Genomic DNA, 24,557 nt, shown 5'->3' with positions numbered 1-24,557 from the left:
AGCTACTCCTTATGGAGACCGCAAAGTTGGACTAGTGAATCTCGTAAGCCAGACAATCCTTCCTGGGAAAGGGGAAACAGAATCCCCCCCCCCCCCCCCCCAGGGCAAAAACATATTAAAAAGCTGTGTGCAGATGGGTTGCTTCTTCTTATGGAGAAGGTTCTGGTTTTGGCTTATATCCCATTTCTAAGCCATGATCCAAGGCTTGTTGAAAGGGCTACACATTGATATGTAGAGTATCTATCCTAGAGGTAGCACTAGGGAGCCAGCTTCTGTTCTCCTGCATAAGAGTTTATTATTAATCTAATCATATAACATACTCTACTAATCTTCTTAACGTTTTGACTGTCTTAGCTGTCTACCTTTTGCTATCTTTTAAGCTAACAAATCATGCCAGACATTTAACATTTTATTTCAAACCTTGCTCTGCTGTTATTGAAAATATATATGTAGGCTTCATGGCTAAGCAGGCTATCTACCTTTAGGGGATAGCCATGCTGAGGAAGGTGTGCTGATCTTCTCAGCATCTTGGTTCAATTCTTCCTATCAATTGCTAACTAGACCCAGTTTTTAACATGTTTACTAACTTTCAGGGAGCCCTGGTGTTTCCAGTCCTGACCTCTGTGTTGAAAGACCCGAGACAGTTCAAGAACCCAGAAGAGTTTGATCCATCATACTTTCTTAATGAGAATGGTTGCTTTAAGAAATATGCTGCATTTATGCCATTCTCTTTAAGTAACCTTATTAGTTGATCATTAGTTTTTAGCTAAGTTAAAAAAAGAATTATGTAACCTATGGCTGACCTGGGTGAGCTTCATATTAACCTGGGTTTGGTATAGGAAAATTTTAGAAGACCTTTGTGGTCATGGATCTATACTGTGTTTTAAGACCAAAACATTCCTTGACAGGGCTTAGAAATCAATTGCCTTGCCCTGTCTTTATAAACACACATCATATTAATGTTACAACTAGTGTTGAGCGAACTTGTGTTTTAAGTTCGGTGTCTAAAGTTCGAGTTTGGGTTATCGAAGAATCGCGTTATGGATTCCACTACCACGGACCATAACGGAATTTAGAATCCATAATGCGATTCTTCGATAACCCGAACCAGATCTTTAGACGCCGAACTTAAAACACAAGTTTGCTCAATACTAGTTACAACCATCATATGAAAATACATTGCTTCCAACTTGTGGAATGTCCGTCGTCTAACAAAAAGTCAGAGCTATTGTCCATAGTAGAAAGATTCTTCTCATTGACATATCATAACAAGAAGGACAATGCCTTTACTAAAGTGCACTTTACATGGGCCGAGAATTGCATAGATCATTCAAAATAACGCTTGTTAGGGATGATCTAGCAGTGTAAATGTACCGCCGATTTTCCCGATGAACGAGCAAAAAGTTTGTTCAGGTAATTGAATCGTTTGTGCGAACACAAAAATCCTAATTTCCAGACAGCAGATTGTGCTGTGTAAACATGATCTGCTGTCCGAAAACAACGAGTCATGGGGATTTATGGGGAAGAGGGATGGCGTTAGTGATCGCTCTTTACCATCTCTGGAGGAGATTGCTGCATGTAAATAAAACGTTCTCCTCCACCAGCGAGCAGCAGAATGTCAGATAGGAATGCGTCCTTCCCAACAATCTGATGTAATATCATCCCATGTAAAGAGACCTTAAATACACAGTATTAATGTAACAGAATTAAATATGTCCCTGGACTATCCCTTTTGTGCACTTATTGAGTTAAGATAACATCATATTTACCTTCACTAGAGTGGAAAACTACCAGTATCAATATGTATGCTTGCTGCATCTTCTAGGCAAACGCATGTGTATGGGAGAAGGCCTGGCTCGCATAGAGCTCTTCCTCTTTCTCACCACCATATTGCAAAAGTTCACCTTGGAGCCCTCAACAGACAGAAAGAATCTGAGCATAAGACCAGAGCCCAACACCAACGCTTCAAGACCTCATCCATACCAGATGAAGGTTGTCCTTTGCTTCTGAGTTGAGAAAAACTTCTTGCATAGAGTAAACCAAGAAGATCTAGAACATGCAAACAAAAGAAAGCTCTAATTTTTTAAGAGGTTTTACAGGATTTTATAGGTCACCAATATCAGATCGGTGGTGGTCCGACACCCAGCACCCCCACAGATCAGCTGGTTATAGAGACGGCTGGTCGCACATGGCCTTCTCTTCAACCAGCTGATCAGATCCCCGTCATTCTAATATGGATGACCTATCCTGAGGAAAGCTCATCAATATTAAAATCATGGAAAACCCCTTTAAGAATATCAATTAAAACACACACACACATACACACACCAAAAAAAAAAAAAAAAAACATGTAAAAAAATAATAATAAGAGACTACTTTCTGGAAAAATCCCTGTAAATTTATGTTGTTTTTAGTATTGGTCATGTCTGGATTATTGTAGATAATATAATATAATTCTAATCTTCTCCAATGATTCAGTGTTAATAAAACATTGGACTGCACTGTGTCTCCTGTGATGTACACTGCATGTAATTGTTTTGTCTTTCGTGATTTTTTTTGTTTGTTTGTTTAATTGAAGCATGTATGGTGCCTGGCTGGTACACTAAGCTAAATCGTGTTTGGCTTGTTAAATGTGAATTATTTTGTATCTGAAGTTGTGCATACCTATAGTTAGGCTGAGTTCACACTTCAGTTATTTGATCCGTTATTTCCATTAGTTATTGTGAGCTAAAGCCTGCTCAGAGATCAGGTGTAATGGAAAGATCCGCACCTGTTCTGTCTTTTTAAGGCCTCATGCACACGACCGTTGTTGTGTTCCGTTCCGCAAAATGGGGTTCCGTTGTTCCGTGATCCGTTTCCGTTTTTGTTTACGTGTGTCTTCCTTTATTTTTGGAGGATCACCAGACATGAAGGAAAGTAAAAAAAAGTCTGTCAAGTTTGCCACGCAAATGATAGGAAAAAAACGGACATGGACGCGCGGACGCGGATGACAATATGTGTGCCTCCGCGTTTTTTCACGGTCCCATTGACTTGAATGGGTCCGCGAACCGTTTTCCGCGAAAAAAATAGGACAGATTATATTTTTTTGACGGACTGGAACAACGGATCACGGACGCGGATGACAAACGGTGCATTTGCCGAGTTTTCAACGGACCCATTGAAAGTCAATGGGTCCGCAGAAAATCACGAAAAACTGAACAACGGACACGGAATAAGGCCTCTTTCACACTACAGTATGTCCATTTCAGTGTTTTGCGTTCCGTTTTTCACGGATCCGTTTTTCCGTTTTTTGTTTCCCTTGTGTTTCCGTTTCCGTTCCGTTTTTCCGTATGGCATATACAGTATACAGTAATTACATAGAGAAAATTGGGCTAGGCATAACATTTTCAATAGATGGTTCAGAAAAAAACGGAACGGAAACGGAAGACATACGGATGCATTGACTTTAATAGAGCCACGGAACGTGATTTGTGGCCAAATATAGGACATGTTCTATCTTTCAACGGAACGGAAAAACGGAAATACGGAAACGGAATCCATACGGAACACATTCCGTTTTTTTTGCGGAACCATTGAAATGAATGGTTCCGTATACAGACTGTATACGGAACGCAAAAAACGGACCGCAAAACGGAAAAAAAAAACGGTAGTGTGAAATAGGCCTAAAACAACGGTCGTGTGCCTGAGGCACTTGGTTTTGGCTCACAATCACTGATGGAAATAACTGACCAAATAACTGAAGTGTGAACTCAGCCTTGGGGCTCATGCACACAAACGTTGTTTTGGTCTGCATCCCAGCTACATTATTTTTTTCGGTTGCGGACCCATTTACTTCTACGTTGTTCCATTCCGTGGCCCCGCAAAAGAAATAGAACATGTCCTACTCTTGCCCGTTTTGCGGACAAGAATAGGTATTTCTATTATGGGCGGCCCGTTCCGTTCTGCAAATGGTGGAACGCACGCGGCCGGCATCCGTGTTTTGCGGATCCGCAATTTGTGGACTGCAAAACATGGCGCGGTCATGTGCATGAGGCTTTAACGGTATGATTGTTGTATAAGACGTTTATCTCAGTGTATACAAAATAAATAGTGTATTTGTCACTATTCCCAATGCGACTCCACTACAATGTCCATCACATCCTGCCCCAGAGTGGTAATATGGTGCTACAGGCGGTATTTCCCACAATTAGCTAGCCATGTCCAGGGCCTGTGAGCATAGAATGTTTTACTATATCTAATGCAGTGCCTTCTCTTGTGGTACACCATCTTGTATTTCCCTGCAGTATAAGGGTTCATGCACACAAACATATTTTTTTCCCGTGTACGTTCCTTTTTTTTTTTTTTTTGCGGACCGTATGCGGAACCATTTTTTTTCAATGGGTCCACAAAAAAAACGGACATTACTCTGTGCATATTCCGTTTCCAAATGTCTGTATGTCAGTTCCGCAAAAAAATAGAACATGTCCTATTATTGTCTACATTATGGAGAAGGATAGGACTGTGCTATTAGGGGCATTATCCGTATTTTTTGTGGAATTGTGTTTTGCGGACCGCAAAATACATACGGTCGTGTGCATGAGCCCAAATACACACTCTGCACATGTAACATATCACATTACATAAATAACATGGGGCATTAAGATTGTTCCATGGTACACTATGTAGCGTACCGTATGTAGTTTGCAGTCTGCCGAACACGGATCCGCAAAAAATATGGTGCATAATACACCTGCTGCTGATTCCAAATCAGTAATATGTTTGTCACTACCCAGCCCCATTCCCAAGCGATGTGCCTCCATACTGGCTGTGTAAAGCATAGAGAGGACCTCTCCTGGGGTCCTCTCTATTATTTCGGAAGGAACAGGAGTCCTCACAATGTATTCCATTGCTGGTTTGTGGGCACACAAACCATATACAAATGACTGATCCAGGATATCAGTCTATACATGTATTACGGTTCTTATTAGTGTTGCCGGCGGTTTCCCTTTCAGTGCAGGGAGATATAGCACAGCATGCAAATAGCAAACACTTAAAGGTATAGCAAGATTCATTTAACAATCCGACAGTACAACAAGGTGGAGTCGCCACCGCAACAAGGTCAATCCTGTTACACTCTTAGGGCTCATGCACATGACCGTTGTTGTTTTGTGGTCTGTTTTTCATGGGGCCTCGGACCGTGATTTGCGGACAATAATAGGACATGCACTCCTTTTCTGTAGAACAGAAATACGGAAGCGGAAAGCACACGGAGTAACCTCCATTGTTTTTGCGGACCCATTGAAGTCAATGGTTCCGCATTCGGTCCGCAAAAAAAAACCCGGAACGGAAGCGGAAAGAAAATACGTTTGTGTGCATAAGCCCCTACACTCTGACCTGTTTTGCATGAATCCATGCTGTTTATCAGTTATTAGATTATTTAGCACTGTATACTTTTGCATATCACCTCTTAGAATCTTAATAATAAAATTAAAGGTATGTGGTTACAAAAAGTGAGCACACCAAAGAATATACAAATATTCCCTACAGTGAAAAATGCTGGGACAAAATAATTAGTGTTGAGCGAATCGACCTTCGGATCCAAGACCAAAGTTGATTGGCTTGAAACTTAATTTGAACGCTGTACAGAGATTTGTCTCTGTACATCATCCAAATGTATAGGCTCCAGAGAGGGAAGTTAGTTATCAATGAAGTCTCGCAAGACTTTGGTGAATAACTTCGGGATTTGATTTTTAAACTTTAAAACCATTTTAAAACAGTTAACCGAATCAGTTTCAGCACCGAGATACCAGCCTGTAACAAAGCCGACTTCGGATTCCTGTTTTAAAATAGTTTTAAAGTTTAAAAATCGAATGTCGAAGACTTCGGTGAGAAATAATTTCAACTTGCCCAAGCCCATACGGGTCTCTGTACAGCATTAAAACAAAGTTTTGAGCGAATCAACTTCGGATCTTGGATCCAAAGGTCGATTCACTCATCTCTAAAAACAACAAATGTAGTGACACATATGCTGGGCAAATAACCGATTGGATAGGTCAGAACAGGAACAGAACTAAACAGAATATAGTTATACAAGCCAAAGCCAAAACCAGGTGAATCTAAAGCCAAATCAGAAACCGTGACGTCCTGTCAAGTCCAAATCGTCAGACAAAGTGGGAAGTATTCAGAAATTGTTGAGGTCCAAAAATCCAGAGGTCAAAACTCAATAGCAGGGTATATGAAAAGACACCTTAATTACAGGCATTTGTGGCCAGAAGTTGCTTGAATAGAGCGCTCCCCAGGTCAACTGGAACGTCCTCTAACATGACCTGAGATGTTATGACTGATTACGGCATCCCCCCTGATTGGTCGGCAAGTATCCAGACAGAGAATGCCGGCAGGGCAGCCCGCAATGGAACGTGCCTGACGGCATAATACAGTTGAGCCGAGACACAGCAACAAGAAGAGTGCACCTGCCAGCCAGGTAGGCCCGTTACCTGGTAACGGGATGCCGATAGTGCAGCTCCAGGTGAGCCCGTCTGCCAGCTACCGTGGAGCTGAGGCAGAAATGTCAGCAGCACTGCCTGCCAGCAGGGCACCGGCTATCATCTTTCTGTCCCTGTCACTTGGATATTACTAGTGCTATCTTGGCATTACTGAGCCTGAAATGGCTTGAATACAATCCAGGAGACCTCAGAGTGTCCTACATGACTATTCAGGGCAATCTGTGCACTTTAAAGTCAGGTAGAATTAATTAGAATGTGCTGAGTCCTAATCAAACTGTTTGAATCTGCCCTGAAACACATTTAAAAACAATGTCCTCATCTATAGTGTTCGCCTTTTCTTAGTCACCTCCCTATTCTCCTTTCTGACCCTGACCCCAACTAACTTCCCATTTACATCGTCCGTATCCCACTCTCTCTCTCTTTGCTCAATCTACCACCATTTTTGTAAAACCCCCTTCCTTTCCCCTGGATTGTAGTTTAAAGACTCCTCCAGGCACCTAATCATTCATTCACCAGGACACAAATGACATTTTATATTACTGTAAAATAATTTCACCATGCAAACTTAATAAATCTGTACAAGTCATCTGAGGGTAATATTGATCGTGTTTACCACGGGTGCAAATACAATCTGACTAACCTCTGACCATCTAGTGCTGATTTAACACTATTAAAGCCAGCATGCTGTCCGATTACACCAAGTGTGAGTACATTTACTTTATTACTGCCATAGTAAAATCAAAAAAGTTCAAAAAGTAATCAGTTTCTTAGGGCTTGTTCACACGACCGTGTGAAGCACGTGCCCATGCTGTTCATTGCTGATCGCAGCATCTGAGATGACCATTGAGGGCTGTCAGAGGTTAATCTGTTAAAAAAATAAAAATACTAACCTTATCCACTTGATCGCGAATAGTCCGCCGCAGACATTTTGATGGAAGATCCAGGAAGAAATCTTGCGCGGTGCATGATGACGTCATCACTAGGGATGAGCGAATGGACTTCGGATGAAACACCTATAGTCGATTCGCATAGAACTTCGTACTAATACTGTAAGGAGCAGGAGCTCCATACGGTATTAGAATGTATTGGCTCCGGTGAGCTGAAGTTATTGCTTTGCGAAGTCTCGCGAGACTTTGCGCAGTAACTTCATAAATTAATTTGTACTGTAAAAAAAAAGTGGAACCTGTTTTGGCGCTTGAGCAGCACAGCACATTCTTCAAAAGAACTGTACCGTGCATGAAACGATTACTTACAGTATGGTGCAGGTGTGAGATTACTGGGCCGGGTAAGTGAAGGATTTGAATGCCAAGCCCTGTTTTTTTGGCCAAGGGCAGGTAAGGCTTCAACAAAATAGTGATGAAGATGGTTGCACCGATGGGTTAGAGAGTCTTCCCTCAGTGCACTTATTGATTTCAAAGGTTCTTTCTCGAAAATGTAGCAGTGGATGGGAAAAAAAAAGGAAGAAAGGCACCATTTTAATTCACTCTGCAAGAGCCTACCAAAGATTATGCTTCGCTTAATGGCAAAATCCCCAGTGACAAACTCCCTTTAAATAAATCTTGCTTATTATGCTAGTATATACAATATATTATGCAATAGAGCTGTAATCTACACCAGCACAGCCTGCATGTCCTCAAAGATCACATGTTATCTGGATTGCTGCAATGCCCCTGGTCATGTATAAATACAGAGGGACATAGTACAATAGTACAGCCAGAGCTGTGACAACAGGGGCGCAGGATGGCTCTGAACATTGCTTCGACTCTTCTCCTGGCTACAGGACTCACCCTCCTAATTTATCTCATTAAATGGTGGAGTAGAATCAAACAGAAGAACCTACCTCCAGGACCTACACCTCTGCCAGGCTTGGGGAACATCCTTCAGCTAAGCACCTCAGAACTACCACAGTCTTTTATTAAGGTATGTACACTTACCTTCTATTTTACCCTAAGTAGGACATGGGTTCCATATTAATTCCCACCATGAATCTCTTCAGGAAGTCAGGATGATCCAGCAATAGACAAGGGAAGCCTTAGGGAATTAATAATCCCCGCAGATGCTCTTCAAGTCCATCATCATATACAAGATATTTTATGACAGTCTGTATCTGATGCTCAAGATACCATAAACAGCAGCCTATATTCTGCTGATAAATCCAGAGTAAAAGGGGAATTTGATGCCCGGACTGCTGTCCTGTTGTGTTATGGAATCAATCCTGCCTAAAATGGGAGATACCTGATGTTAAGGAAATGATGTGCAGTATATATAAAAATGTGTACAGAGAAAATTATAATTAGGTTTCTCTGTGAAAAATTATAGGGTCATCTACTTTCGGCAACACAGTTTTGTTAGAAGGATCCTGTGACAGTGAGTAGATGACGGTGTGCCCCCAATGCATGAAGCATCAGCAATCAGCTGTTATGTAAAGCCAGCAACAAATGTTCGATGTGCCTGTAGCACCACCACAGGGGAAATAAAGTATTTCATGGTGACCACTAAAATAAATAAGCTAAATGCAATGCATTGACCTGTTGACTTCTCCAGAGAGGTGTTCTTTGTAGCTGCTCTCTTCTCTAGCTACTAAAGGAAAGTACTAAAATGCTACCCTTTCCCTTGTATTAACTTCCTGATGGTTCATTCCTGGTCTGTGCAGAAATCATATCCCAGTCTCATGAGATCCAGAAAGGAAAGCAATTCCTACATAAGTCTCTTAGGTGAGGTCCCGGTGTTCTTGATCCCACTGGACAGGATCATCATTTCTAGTCGTACATCTCCTGTACAGACCCGTAATACTCTAATATGAAAAAAGTAACAAGTGTTAAATTTAGCATTTTTTATGTTTTCTATATCTGTCTAGCTGAGTGAGACATATGGACCTGTCTATACCCTCTACATAGCCAATCTTCGGACGATAGTACTGATTGGGTACGATGCTGTGAAGGAAGCATTGGTGGACCGCAGCGATGCTTTTAGTGACAGGGGAGACACAGGAGCTGGAGAATTTTTTTCTAAAGATTTTGGTAAGATGGTAAAGTAAAAGAATAAAATAAGTTTTTATTTATTTCAATGTGAATTATTCTACAGTATAATACTTTACAGAGGTCATACTGTACATCTCTAATGATACCTATAATATTTCCCAGATGGGGGGTGGGTCATCACAGTGTATAATGCTATCAAAGTATACTTCTCTCACAGTAAGGGTGGTATGTGTGAAAGAGGCCAAATGTGAAACCCGCTGAACCAACCTACTAGTAGAGATGAGCCAACTTTTGAAGAATTCAATTCGGTAACTTCACAGAAGTTCACCAAAAATTATATTTGTTACAAATTAATTTGTTGCAAATTACTATAAATCAGGTATACCCAAACCACTCTGCCTTAGGGTACAGCCACACGGAGCTGCTGTGCTGCGGACAGGTTGCGGCCATGCTGCAGTGAAGAACAGCACAGCCTATTAGCCCACAGCTGACTGTCATTTAATAATGAAAAACACTGTATAGTTCTTCTTTATTGTTAATGACCACAGCACCTTTAATGCACCTTTAAACAGGGGCTGTTGCTAGTATGGGGTTTGACTGGTTAGGTGGGGGGACAATATGCATATTATTGCTGTTCTGGCCTGCAATCTCCTGCCGGTTATTTGACATTAAACACTGAATATTAATCAGCTCTGACATGACCACTTCTCCAACCCCAGCGCTCTCCTTCCCTACAAGTGGGAGCACTTCCTCTGCCATCTGCTTTTCCTACTTTACCACATCATCTAATATCGATGAGAATATGTCATCAGGAACATCGAGCTCCTCCTCTCTCTGCATGTTGCTAACTTTTCGAGGACATGAAGACTTTGAAGGATGATTTGGAAGAAGTAAAGCCAGCAAAAAATGAGGATGGTCATCCTTAAAACCTCACCTCCTTAAGAGGTGCAGACTGGATGGTATTGGTTGGCACGCTGGCAGTGGAATAATAAAGGCTTCCATAATATTGGTATTACATGTCTTAGTTTACAGCTGATGTAAAAATAAGTAAATGTTTGAATAAATAAATAAAACTGTATAGAATAAGTCTTCCTACACTCCCCCTGCAGTCTCCCTACACTCCCCCTGCAGTCTCCCTACACTCCCCCTGCAGTCTCCCTACACTCCCCCTGCAGTCTCCCTACACTCCCCCTGCAGTCTCCCTACACTCCCCCTGCAGTCTCCCTACACTCCCCCTGCACTCAAATATTGTCCTATTGATCATTTTCCGCAACACTGTCCCTAGCGAATAGTGCTTGCCACGTCTCTCCCTATGCGATTATTTTTTTTATACATATTTAAAATAAATGTTCAAATATTGCAGTTTTTTCGCTGGCTACGAAAGCTGTCTGGTTAGCCAAGAGCCATTTTTCCATTTTACCACATACACATTGCGTATATGTGTTTATGTGTTGTTAATGGGGATAGAGTAGAAGAACGCTTCTATTCACCTCTTATGTAGTTTATCTCCAGGAAGAAAAGCTTGAGTGAAAAATGAATTTGCCTGACCCTTCTACTGTATATGTCATCTTTCTATGGGGAGAGTCTGCAACCCTCCATACACATAATGCTGTTGGCTGCACCCTTTAAAAAAGGGCCATTTGTCCATTATTACATAAGAAATGTATGGTTCCTAAGCATTATGATAAACTGATACTTCAACTTCCATAGAGATCACTTTCCAGCAGTCATTTATTACTGTAATCAAAGGCAGGATTACAAAGACAGATAACACCTATATACAGATAGCACGGTATCCAATAGTCGCAATTGGTGACATCAAAGCTTATGAACTTCCATCTTTGTACAGTGACCTCTGCACAGAGCATGGCGAGAAAATGTTCCCATAGACGACAATAAACATGTCTTATGTATTGACTCTGCAGACTTAATGACTGCTGTAAAGCATGTCTCTAAATGCTGTAAAAAGCAGTTCAGGCAAGATGGCCGCCTCATAATCATGTACAGGAAATTAAATAGATCTACCATCAGAAAATATGAACAGATTATAAAAAAAAAGAGAATCTGCTTCAGTATCTGGTTTTAATTGGTAAAAAATATAGTATACTCCCTTTAATTTTTTTTTTTTTTACTTATAGGGGTCATTGCAAGCAGTGGGGAAAGGTGGAAAATTCTTCGTCGTTTTTCTCTGACAACGTTGAGAAATTTTGGAATGGGAAAGAGGAGCATTGAAGAAAGAATCCAAGAAGAAGCCCGGTGTCTTTCTGAGAAATTTATGAAGGATAAAGGTAAAAGAAGTTCCAAAGATATCTGTCTCCTACACTCAGGCCATACATATTAGGCCTCCTGCAAAACCGCAGAACCGCAAAATAGGGATACCTTCCGTGTGCAATCTGAATTTTTCTCAGTCCTATAAATAGAAATGGCTATTCCTGTCCGCAAAAACAGACAATAGGACACGTTCTAAAATTTGTAGGACGTATATACGAATGTGGACAGCACAAGGGTGATTTTTTCTTTTTTTTTGTGGACCCATAGAAATGACGGGTCTATGTGCACAAGATACACAATGAGTGCTCTCTGCCAACTTCTCAGTGGTACTGTACTTTCAAAAATAGCTGAGCAGATGGACTTGGCTAATTTTGGAATTGCTATTAAAATGAACGAAGAGAGCCACACAAGCACAAACACCTCTCCATTCCCAAATCGGGGCAACGGGGCCCCGTTCTGTAGACAGATATGACCCATACCTATCTGATAATCATAGCATATCTTGTGGAAATACCATAAATGACTGAGATAAGAATACCCATTTAAAGCAATAATTGACCACTTTTTTTTTTTTTTTTTTTTTTTTGCTAACAGATGCTCCAATTGACCCAACATATATATTACGATCTGCTGTTTCTAATGTCATTTGCTCCGTTGTGTTTGGTGAAAGATTTGACTATGAAGATGAAAAGTTTTTGAATCTCTTATTATGTCTTCACAATCTTCTCCAGTTGTTCAACAGCCGTTCAGGGCAGGTAAACGTTACAAACTATCTAACAGGTATATGGGTGCAATATAATTACTCAGAATTTACACTCTGGAAATGTCTGCCTACCATCTGTCCATTTCATATTTCCAGGCACAGTAACCTGTTAACCTCTTTGGGAAAGTATAGTAATGCACAATGGATGGACCTATGACTGGATGTCATTGTTTGGACGCCTTTGCTTAGATCAAAATTAAAACATAACATAAAAATAAAGCTAGTTTCACACTTGTGGCAGGGAATTCCGGCAGACTGTTCCGGTAGAGAACAGCCTGCCAGAGTTCTCCAGATCCTGCATTGCTGGACACTACCGCTTTCCCACCAGACCCCATTGACTATGATGATTCAACTTCTACCCGGTAAATATGCTGAGAAACGACAAAAACCACTGTGTGCTGAGTGCTGTGGCATTGCCTGCTGGACCTGTCAGTCAGATAACCCGGCCGAGGTGTAAAAGAAGCCTAAGGAAACTTTGCAGAAAGTACTAATTAAAAATAGTTTACTGTTGAGTACCTACAAGGATGGAGGTGTAAATGTAGCTTCATTTTTTTTATTTTTTATTTAAGATGCATTGAATTAATTAAAAAAACATTTCCTGTGAAGGTTGACATATGCTTTAACCTCATCCTAGGGCAGCGATTTTCCGTTATTTGCATTTTAGTCTTTCGCTCCCTGCCTCCCCAGAGCCATAATTTTTTTATAGCCTTATGCAGGCTTGTTTTTTGCAGGACAAGTTTTACTTTCTAATTCCACCATATAATATTGCATAGGATGTAGTGGGAAGCGGAGGGGAGAAATTGGAAGAAAACTGCAATTCAGCCACAGTTTTATGTTTTGTTTTGTTTTTTACAGTGTTCATTTATTAATAAAACTGACATGTGCTTTTCATTTTCCAGGCCGTTACAAATCTGGCAATACCAAATATGTATAGTTTTTCTTGGGTTTTAATACAAAAAAAAAATATAAAAATTATGACCCCCATTACTTTTTTATTGTTATGTCTACGAAGATATTTGGGGGAACATTTTTTGCAAGACGATCTGTAGTTTTTGATAACACTATGTTTGGATGTGTATCATGAATTTTAGCTGGAGTTTCATACAGCAGGCCCCCGACGGCTATGGCTCTCGCTCCGCAGCTGGTGCCATCTTTAAAGACCTGACATCCGTCGTACATATACGGTGGATGTAGGGAAGAACTTAAAGTCAAGTTTAAAGGGAGTCTTTCACTAGGAAATTCACTGATAAACAAGGCACATAACCTTGTAGGCCTAGCTCAGCTGAATGCAATAATATCTTTTACTTGGCGATCCGTTGCTTCATTCTAGAGAAAAATGTACAAATGAGTATTTAAGTGCCCCAAAGGTGGGCCCAAGCCTCTCTCAGCTGAGCTAGTCCTACAAGACGTAGTACCTGGTTTATCAGTCAATTTTCTGGTGACAGACTTCATTTATAATGTCAAGTTATATACTAACACATTTAAATATGACACTCAACTAACAAAATAATACTTATGCTATGTTTTTTTCTCTTACTTGGTTTTTCAATTAGCTCTTCAACATATTCCCCTCCGTAATGCCCTACATTCCTGGTCCTCACCAGAAGATCTTCAAAATTACCAACAACCTGAAACAGTTTATAAAGGATATGGTGAAAAGTCACCAAGCCACCCTGGATGAAAACTGCCCTCGTGACTTCATAGACTGCTTCCTCATGAAGATGGAAGAGGTAACATATGTATAGGGTTCCACAACAGCAAAAATTCAAAGATCTTTGAAAAAAAGATGTTGAAAGCATTTATTCTATTGGTTGCCATGGGCAACACTGCACTTTTTATTTACTCCAAGTCCTACTGTATTACATCAGCGACGAGTGAGTGGGGATTTGATAATATTTGAAAATTAAAATAACAGCAAATTATATTTTTTTAAAGAAAAAAAGAATCCAGACTTGGTAATAATTGATCATTAAAATAATGATAGAATTTATTATTATTATTTTTTTTAAGGAAAAAAAGAATCCAAACACCGAATTTCATGATGAGAACCTAGAGGGGACAATATTAGATTTATTCTTTGCTGGAACAGAGACTACAAGTTTGACATTGAGATATTGTTTTATTATACTCTTGAAACATCCGGAAATACAAGGTGATTAGTCTGATGTATTTTTTTTTTTTAATACAGTACACATACAGTTGTGTGGCTATAGAAGTAATGCTGCTTTCACATCTGCGTTTTCCTTTCCAGTTTTGAGATACGGCAGAGGATCTCAAAACCAGAGGAAAATGCATCCGTTTGAATAATACAACCAGCTGCATCCGTTCAGAATGGGTCTGGTTGCATTATTTTGAAAATGAACATGCCGGATCCGGCATCAAATACTATTGTAAGTCAATGGGTGCCGGATCCGGTTGTTCGTGTCTGAAAAAAATGGATCCTGCACCATTGATTTACAAGGTTTTATATGCAGAATCTGGTATGTTTAGTTTCTCATGCCAAACACAAAAACACTGCTTGTGATTGCACGGCTCTTCGTCATTGTACCACTCAGATGCAGCGTTTATACATGATTGCACAATCTGATATTAATAATACAGTGTAAAATGTAAAGAAAAAAAATACTTACCGGATCCATTTTATCACAATGGGCAGGCCGCAGCCATCTTGCCTGAAAGACAAGCAAATTAGACTTCCCAACTAATCTAATTTATCCTGAAATTTAGATCGAAGTCCACTTTGTGGACTTCGATTCGCTCATCACTATTTATAAAAAGCACCTGGTAGGTGGTGGCCCTGTTAAAAATTAAGCATTCGGAATAAAATGACCAATATTATTGGTGTAGCTTTTGATGAAACGCTCCCTCTGCTCCCTTTGCCCTTACTGAAGCTTAACGTTACTGTAAAGGAACCCATATAACACAGATGAGCCCTTATGCAGCTTACTCCCGAACAAACAGCCGAAAATCCAAAATAAGGCGAATAGAAGATCCCACTCCCCCAAACATGTGCCGAGACTACATGAAGGGGTAAAATCAGTGTGTTTTATTAGCAGTTGAATCATTTCTATTATGCCCTGCTCCCATGCAAGGGAGACACCGACAACAAATATACATTTCCCAATAACACAAAGGTTACAACCCACATAGAATCCTCCCCTCTGCCTTTGATATAATCATGGTACATCATGGTTAACATAATCATCACAGGCAGGAGAATACACAATGTCCTCTGTCCTGGAGACAACCGGGTTGTAATTCAATTATCTCTCAGGACACAGGGCAATCGCCAATACACACAGAGAGACAATGGAACAGACCTCACTACTTGACGTATACAATGTCCCACCCTTTACAATATACATAGACATTTAACATCCCAACATGGCACAAATTAGTTAGTAAAAGTAAGCAGAGACCTCCCTTTCTCCACATAGCTCCCCCTTAGTTCCATGGGACGGCATACCCGCCTAGACCCTAACGGGTTGGCTTGGGGATGTCCAGTGTTAAACGTAGTTTTTCCAGTTCTGTTTGCCGAGATAACCCATCTGCATTTGTAGCCTGGAAGAGCAGAGAACATATCTCGAAATTCCTGCAATAGCTGGGTAGCCTGTGCCCTTCCTCTGGCTTTAACTCTGGCCCTAATCCAACCTGCTCCACCCCCGTGGGTTCTTTGTGGAGCAAATTGGGTAAGGGTATACCCTCACTATCCTCAAACGCTGGAGCGCATACTGCAGAGACCCCCTCTGGTCTCTCTAATTAGGGTTTTAACATATTGACATGAAATGACCTGCAAATCTTTTCATTGTTACAATCTGTTACTATGTACGTGGTATCGCTGACCCTGGCTAATACTTTGTAGGGCCCTTGCCAAGAGGCCTGCAATTTATCGTTTTTTGTCGGTTTGAGGACTAGCACCTTTTCATCTATCTCTAGGATACGATCTCTAGCTCCCCTATCGTACCAGTGTTTTTGTCGCTGTTGAGCCGCCTGCAGGTTTTCTCTTACCGATTGAGTAAGGGCCTGCAGTCGGTCTCTCAACTCCAAAACAAATGGTACTATAGGCTTGCCTGATTCCCCCATATCCCCTTCCCAATGTTCGCGGACCAGGTCCAGAGGTCATCGGACTCTCCTTCCATATAATAGTTCGAAAGGAGAGAACCCAGTGGATGCCTGGGGTACTTCCCGGTAGGCGAACAGTAGATGGGGAAGGAATTTTTCCCAGTTCCGACAGGTCTCTGCGAACGTGATTAGCATCTGTTTCAGAGTGCCATTAAAGCGTTTGCAGAGCCCGTTCGTTTGGGGATGATATGGAGAACTTAGTATGGGTTTTACTCCGCATCTCTGCCAGAGCTGCTGAGTAACTACTGCCGTGAATTGGGTCCCTTGGTCAGATACTATTTCCCTAGGGAACCCCACTCTAGTGAATACCTGGATGAGAGCTTCAGCTACGGTTTCAGCAGTGATATTAGGTAGGGCTATAGCTTCCGCGTAGCGAGTAGCATAGTCCACCACTGTAAAAATATACTTCTTACCTGATGCACTAGGCTTACTAAGGGGTCCTACCAAATCTACTGCTACCCTGAAGAAAGGTTCCTCTATTATGGTTAGTGGGCGTCGTTTCGCTCTAGGGGTGGCCACCCCTCTTTCCTACTTTCTGACATACGTCGCAGGTTCTACAATAATTTCGCAAATCTCGGGTAACACCTAGCCAAAAGAATTTCTGGGTCAACCTATCCTGGATTTTCTTGATCCCTAAATGTCCTGCTAACGGTATGTCATGGCTAATCCGTAATAGCTCTGCCCTATATTTGCGGGGTACCACTAACTGCTTCTTTATTACCTGTCGGGCTCCTCCCCCTGCCCCCTCTGTTAACCGATATAGTAAACCTTTCTCCCACTGGAACTTTTCCTGTCCTATGTCTCCCTGGGGATTATCTGCCTCCCTCCTGTACCCACTTAACGTGCTATCCTCCCTCTGTGCTTGCCCAAAGGCTGTGGGAGTGCCCCAATACATGTTAGGACTAGAATTTACGGCAGCATTATTAGTGCCTACCTGGTCATCCGAGGAGTGTGAGGTACCCATAGCGCGTGCCTGTTGTCTGGTTGAGACTGGGAGTGCTCCTGCTGTAGTCGGCTGTACAAATTGAGACGTCAAGCACCCCAAGTCGTTTACCAGCAAAACCTCTGCTGGTAACTCTGGCATGATGCCCACCTCCACAGCCTTAGCCCCAGTACCCCAGTCAATGTGTACCATGGCGGTGGGTAACTTGTGAATAGCCCCTCCCGCCACCCTTACAGCCACAGATCGCCCGGTATGTTGGGACGGCTTAACGCGGTGAGGTTGTACTAGGGTGATCGTAGCTCCAGTGTCTCTCAGTCCTCTGGCTTCCTGCCCATTAAGGGTCACGGTCTGTCGATGGTGTGCCCGGTTGTCATCTGCTGCTTGCACTGGATTGACCTCATGTAGCATGGGCCAATTATCAGACGGATTGCGGTCCCCCCCTTGTGTAGAATAGTTGTAATCCTCTTGTACACAATGAGCAGCTGCTCTCGTTGGAGGGGTTGGTGCTCGCCCCCATCGATCATTATTACGGTGGGGACAATTAGGTCGGATGTGTCCCACTTGTATACACCCAAAACACATCGGTGCAGTTTTCTGAACCCCAGTGGCGGTAGGTTGACTCACCGGTGGTACTGGTTTCGGTTGCTGTGTTGGGGCAGGAGTGTGATACTGTGGTCAAAATCCTGAGGCTCCCCGGTTGTTATCTCCCCGTCTGCTTTCGTGAAATTCGTCTGCTAAACGTGCGGCTTCTTCTACTGACGGTGGTTTTCTGTCCTTGACCCAATCCCTGGTATCTGTAGGAGTGTGGTCAAAAAACTGCTCCAACAATATTAACTGTAACGCATCCTCCAGTGTAGTCGCCTGGCATACCTGCATCCAATTACTGGCAGCGCTGTGCATGCGGAATGCCCACTCTGTGTAAGAGTCTTTGCCCTGTTTCCGGAGGGACGGAAATTTTCTCCGGTGTCCCTCTGGGGTAACTGCATAACGGGCAAAACAATATCTCCTTCACTTTCTCATAATTTTGCAGGTCTGCATCTGGTACCGCTCTAAAGGCTTCTGCTGCTCTGCCTGAAAGCTTGCTGCTCAATATCGCAGCCCAATTAGTGTTATTCACATCTTCTAACACACACTGTCTTTCAAAGTCCTGCAGATAATTGTCAATATCCATTTCACTTTCTATGAAACTTTTAAAAGCAGCAGGTAGTGGCAATATATCCATTTGTGGTGACCTTTCTCTGGCCTCCCGTGCTTCCCGGCGGCTTTCTGCTTCCGAAGCTTGTGCTATAATCTGTATCACAATTTCTGGTGTAGGATTTGGTCCTACCAAACTGAGTCTCCATCTCACATCTTTCTGAAACTCTGTTTCCTCTGTGTTCGCCATTTGCACCTCGCTGTTTCGGTCGCTCTGCAGTAATTTGGCTATTATCGTGGCTTTCGGCTTGTTGCTTGCCACTATGCCTCGAGCTTCCAGCAGTTCTTTAAGTGTTGTTCGTTTCAGCCGTTCGTATCTATGTGCCATTCACTTTCTTTTCGGTTAAATGAAGTAAATCGGGAGAAATCCCGCTGCTGCAACCAGTGTAAAGTAACCCATATAATACAGATGAGCCCTTATGCAGCTTACTCCCGAACAAACAGCCGAAAATCCGAAATAAGGCGAATAGAAGATCCCAGTCCCCCAAACATGAGCAGAGACTACATGAAGGGGTAAAATCAGTGTGTTTTATTAGCAGTTGAATCATTTCTTTTATGCCCTGCTCCCATGCAAGGGAGACACCCACAACAAATATACATTACCCAATAACACAAAGGTTACAACCCACATAGAATCCTCCCCTCTGCCTTTGATATAATCATGGTACATCATGGTTAACATAATCATCACAGGCAGGAGAATACACAATGTCCTCTGTCCTGGAGACAACCGAGTTGTAATTCAATTATCTCTCAGGACAGAGGGCAATCGCCAATACACACAGAGAGACAATGGAACAGACCTCACTACTTGATGTATACAATGTCCCACCCTTTACAATATACATAGACATTTAACATCCCAACATGGCACGAATTAGTTAGTAAAAGTAAGCAGAAACCTCCCTTTCTCCACATTTACTATAAGCATAAAATGCTAAACTTTCTTCCCTACCACAACCTTCATCCAAAATCAAGGTCAATGAGGTTAATTTCAACAGGATCCATATTTCTAAGTTGTGTATATTATAGAACCTCTTGTAGGCCTGAGTTTAGGAACATAAGTTAGAGGAAATAGGGCTGGTGGGTTTTTTAGAGACAGAAACCGAATCTTCCCCACGTATGATGGAAAGCCTAAGGAGTTGGAGGCAATCTGTGTGTCACCATAAGGTGCTTCTTTTTGCAGTGCTCCTAGGAGAAAATATCTCTGTATAAAGATATATGTATGTCTTTGTTTGGAATCTGATGCATATGGAGGTACAATATGCGGCCATAGATTTCTATGGGTGCTGTAGGATAGAGCTGTTTTGTACAGAATGTCACCAGTAAAATTTATTTTAGGGGGCCCGACTTACTTATGCATTCAAATATTACCTGCTCACACAGCAGCAGACAGCAGCAAGACGCTACAGGATGGTTGATTATGGGGATCGCTGCAGCAACTTTGAGAAGGTGGGTTTCTGGTAGAGATGAGTGACGTCAAAAATTTGATTTGACTGCTTAGCCAAATTTCACAAAGAAATTTGATTTGTTATGAATTACTTCATCATGAATCTCATTCCATTGTATGTAGCAGGTGCAATGACGGGGAACAGCAATTGCGCCACCCCCCGTCATTGAACCCTTCAGATGCTGATTGCAGCATCTGATATTAAAATTAAGGCCTGTCAGGCAATAATCAGAGTTAAAAAAAAAAATACTCTCCTTACCTATTTAAAGAAACCCCATGAAATATCACGACGTGACATGACAACACCATCACATCATCACTGCGGTTGAGATTTTGCACGGTTTCCTCAATCAAGATGGCCACGATGGCCACTCCGGGAGCAAATGGATGAGGTGAGTAAGTATTTTTTTTTTTACTACCGTTTCAGGAAAAATAGATTCATAGTTACATATAGTTACAGTACATAGTTAATATGGTTGAAAAAAGACATAAGTACAACCAAGGGATGGGTGGGGACGCAAATCCCATAAAGGAAGTTAGATTCGTTATTAGAAAGCACGAGGAAATTCGGCTTTGCAGTGAATCACATTTTTTCAGAATTTTGGATCAAAGTCAATTTGTTTGGCTTCGATTCACTCAACACTAGTCTCTGGGAAAAGAGATTGACTGGCTGGCCTGCCTAGTCTGTACTTTTAAGTCATCTTAGCCACTTTATTGCATCCATAATAATAAACTGGGTAATTTCTTAAAGGGGTTCTCTAGGAATTAAAAAAATGAAAATACTTAAATATTATTTTATAATAAATATATTCACAAATACCTTTCATTAGTTATAATGGTTTGTATTGTCTAGGGAGCAATCATTAGGAGAAATAAAATGGCCGCTGTCCTATCAGTACACACAAAACCTGTCCTAATCACACAGCAGGACAAGTTACTTCACCACAATGGGCCATAGTGCTGCCTCATTCTCCTCTCTGCTCTGCTTGTCAGGAATCATAATCCCTGACAAGTAGAGAGGAGGAAGACGATGAGGCAGCTCTTTACCTTAGTGTTGTAAAGTAAGTTGTCCTAATGTGTGATCAGGATGGGTTTTATGTGAACTAATGGGACAGCGGCCATTTTGTTTTCCCGGATGATTGCTCCCCAGACAAAATGAGCCATTATAAATAATGAAAGGTATTTGAGAAAATATTTGTAATAAAGTAATATTTAAGTATTTTCATTTTCTTAATTCCTGGAGAACCCCTTTAAATAATCTACGCAGTTTTTTATATGATCATAGGATGGTTAAGGTGCTGTACATTACCTATTTATACTGTATGTAGTACAGTAAGTCCACTGTGTAATGTGCCATTTGTGCAGGGGCTGGGAGTCCAAAGGCCCACTGGTGGATTCACCTGTACCTTTTGTGTCCCAGTCCGAGCCTGATAAGACATAAAACTTTGCTTGCAATTGTCTGTAAAAAATTAGCAATGTTGTGTCTTTTATCTTTTTCAGAAAAGATCCATAAAGAGATTGACAATGTAATTGGAAAAGATCGTTGTCCATCAATAGAAGACAAGAGTAAAATGCCGTATACAGAAGCTGTAATCCATGAGGTTCAAAGATTTGCTGATATTGTCCCTTCAGGATTGCCTCATTCTGTCAGCAAGGACACAACCTTCAGAGGATATCACATTCCAAAGGTATCTGGGGGAATAAAGCTACTTCTTATGGAGACCGCAAAGTTGGACTTGTAAATCTTGTATGGGCTCATGCACACAACCGTTGTTATTTTGCGGTCCGTTTTCACTGATCCGTTGTTCCGTATCTGAGGGGTTTTTTTTCTCTGATTTAAGTCCTCTTTCATTCCGTTATTGCACAAAACATTTCCGTATGGTTTCCGTAATTAATCTGTTTTTTGCAGATCGTATACAGAAACTTATACAGTAACTTATTAATCACCAAACACATGAGCAATATAGGCTGGGCATAGCATTTCTACAGTATAGATCCACAAAATACAGATGAAATACAGATGACATACGGATGTGTTCCGTGTGCGTTCCGTATTTTTTGCGGACCCATTGACTTAAATGGGGCTTCGGACCGTGGTTTGCGGGCAATAATTGGACATGTACTAATATTTATTTTTAGGAACGGCCATGTGGACAAATGGAAACAGAATGCACACTGAGTAACTTCTGTATTTTCTACAGCCCCACTGAAGTGAGGGGTTCTGCATACGGTCCGCAAGAAAAACGGAACGGAAGGGGAAAGAAAATACGTTTGTGTGCATGAGCCCTAATCCAGACAATCCTTCCTGGGGAAGGGGAAACAGTATCCCTGCACACACCCCCCCCTCTGGCAATAACCTATTAAAAAGCTGTTTGCAGATGGGTTGCTTCTTCTTATGGAGAAGGTTCTGGTTTTGACTTATATCCCATTCCTAAGTCATGATACAAGGATTGCTGTAAGTGCTACACATTAACATGTAGAGTATCTATCCAATAGGAAGCACTCGAGAGCCAGCTTCTGTTCTCCTGCATAAGAGTTTATTATTATTCTAATCATATAACATACTCTACTAATCTTCTTAACTTTTTGACTGTCTTAGCTGTCTACCTTTTGCTATCTTTTAAGCTAACAAATCATGCCAGACATTTGACATTTTATTTCAAAACTTACTCTGCTGTTATTGAAAATGTATATGTAGGCTTCATGGCTAAGCAGGCTATCTACCTTTAGGGGATAGCCATGCTGAGGAAGGTGTGCTGATCTTCTCAGCATCTTGGTTCAATTCTTCCTATCAATTGCTAACTAGAACCAGTTTTTAACATGTTTACTAACTTTCAGGGTACCATGGTGTTTCCAGTCCTGACCTCTGTGTTGAAAGACCCAAAACAATTCAAGAACCCAGAAGAGTTTGATCCTTCACACTTTCTTAACGAGAATGGTTGCTTTAAGAAACATGATGCATTTATGCCATTCTCTACAGGTAACCTTATTAGTTGATCATTAGTTTTTAGCTAAGTTGAAAACAAAATCTGTAACCTATTGTATGGCTGAGCTGGGTGAGCTTCATATTAACCTGGGTTTGGTATAGGAAAATATTAGAGGACGTTGGTGGTCATGGATCTATACTGTGTTTTAAGACCAAAACATTCCTTGACAGGGCTTATAAATCAATTGCCTTGCCCTGTCTTTATAATTAACAACATCATATTAAGATTATGCTGTGTAAACACGATCTGCTGCCGGTAAACGAGTCATGGGGAGTTATGGAGAAGAGGGATGGCGTTAGCGATCGTTCCTTACCATCTCTAGAGGAGATCGCTGCATGTAAATAAAGCGGTCTCCTCCACAGCTAGCAGCAGATTGTCAGGAAGGAATGCTTCCTTCCCAACAATCTGATGTTATATCATCCTGTGTAAAGAGACCTTAAGTACACAGTACTAATGTAACAGAATTAAATATGTCCCTGGACTATCCCTTTTGTGCACTTATTGAGTTAAGAAAACTCATCAGATTCACTAGAGTGGAAAACTACCAGTATCAAATTTAGCTTGACTTCTTAATATGTATGCTTGCCGTATCTTCTTAGGCAAACGCATGTGTATGGGAGAAGGCCTGGCTCGCATGGAGCTCTTTCTCTTTCTCACCACCATATTGCAAAAGTTCACCTTGGAGCCTACAACAGACAGAAAGAATCTGAGCATAAGACCAGAGCCCAACACCAACGCTTCAAGACCTCATTCATACCAGATGAAGGTTGTCCCTCGCTTCTGAGTTGAGAAAAACTTCTTGCATAGAGGAAACCAAGAAGATCTAGAACATGCAAACAAAAGAAAGCTCTAATTTTTAAAGAGGTTTTACACGATTTTTTAGGTAATCAATATCAGATCGGTGAGGGTCCGACACCCAGCACCCCCGCAGATCAGCTGGTTGAAGAGAAGGCTGCTCGCCATCATCAGTGCAGCACTTGCACTGCACATGGCCTTCTCTTCAACTAGCTGATTGGACCCCCGTCATTCTAATATTGATGACCTATCCTGAAAAACCCATTTAGGATATCAATTAAAACACACACACACACACACACAAAAAAATAAATAAATAAATAAAATCAGAGACTAGTTTCTGGAAAAGTCATGTCGGGATTTATTGTACATAATATAATATAATTCTAATCTTCTGCAATGATTCAGTGTTAATACAACATTCAACTGCACTGTGTCTCCTATGTTCTACACTGCATGTAATTTTTTGTCTTTCAAGAATAGGCATTTCTATTGTGGGCGCCCCATTCCGTTCTGCAAATGGTGGAATGCACGCAGCCGGCATCTGTGTTTTGCGAATCCGCAATTTG

The 24,557-nt window shown here is 41.4% G+C and overlaps 1 protein-coding gene across 1 annotated transcript; it reads left to right on the top strand.

Moving 5' to 3' along the window:
• The first annotated feature begins 8,184 nt into the window (after window positions 1–8,184).
• Window positions 8,185–24,275, top strand: LOC121009436 (cytochrome P450 2A13-like). Its single transcript, XM_040442548.1, has 9 exons — window positions 8,185–8,402; window positions 9,340–9,502; window positions 11,602–11,751; window positions 12,329–12,489; window positions 14,051–14,227; window positions 14,508–14,649; window positions 21,707–21,894; window positions 23,045–23,186; window positions 23,793–24,275. The coding sequence occupies exons 1-9, from the start codon at window positions 8,223–8,225 to the stop codon at window positions 23,975–23,977; spliced, it is 1,488 nt and encodes a 495-aa protein (XP_040298482.1). The 5' UTR covers window positions 8,185–8,222; the 3' UTR covers window positions 23,978–24,275.
• The last annotated feature ends 282 nt before the right edge of the window (window positions 24,276–24,557 follow it).

The sequence above is a fragment of the Bufo bufo genome, chromosome 8, assembly GCF_905171765.1.
Source record: "Bufo bufo chromosome 8, aBufBuf1.1, whole genome shotgun sequence".
Classification (NCBI taxonomy): domain Eukaryota; kingdom Metazoa; phylum Chordata; class Amphibia; order Anura; family Bufonidae; genus Bufo; species Bufo bufo.
Note: the sequence above shows the minus strand (reverse complement) of the source record. Positions and strands in the feature narration are given on the sequence as shown.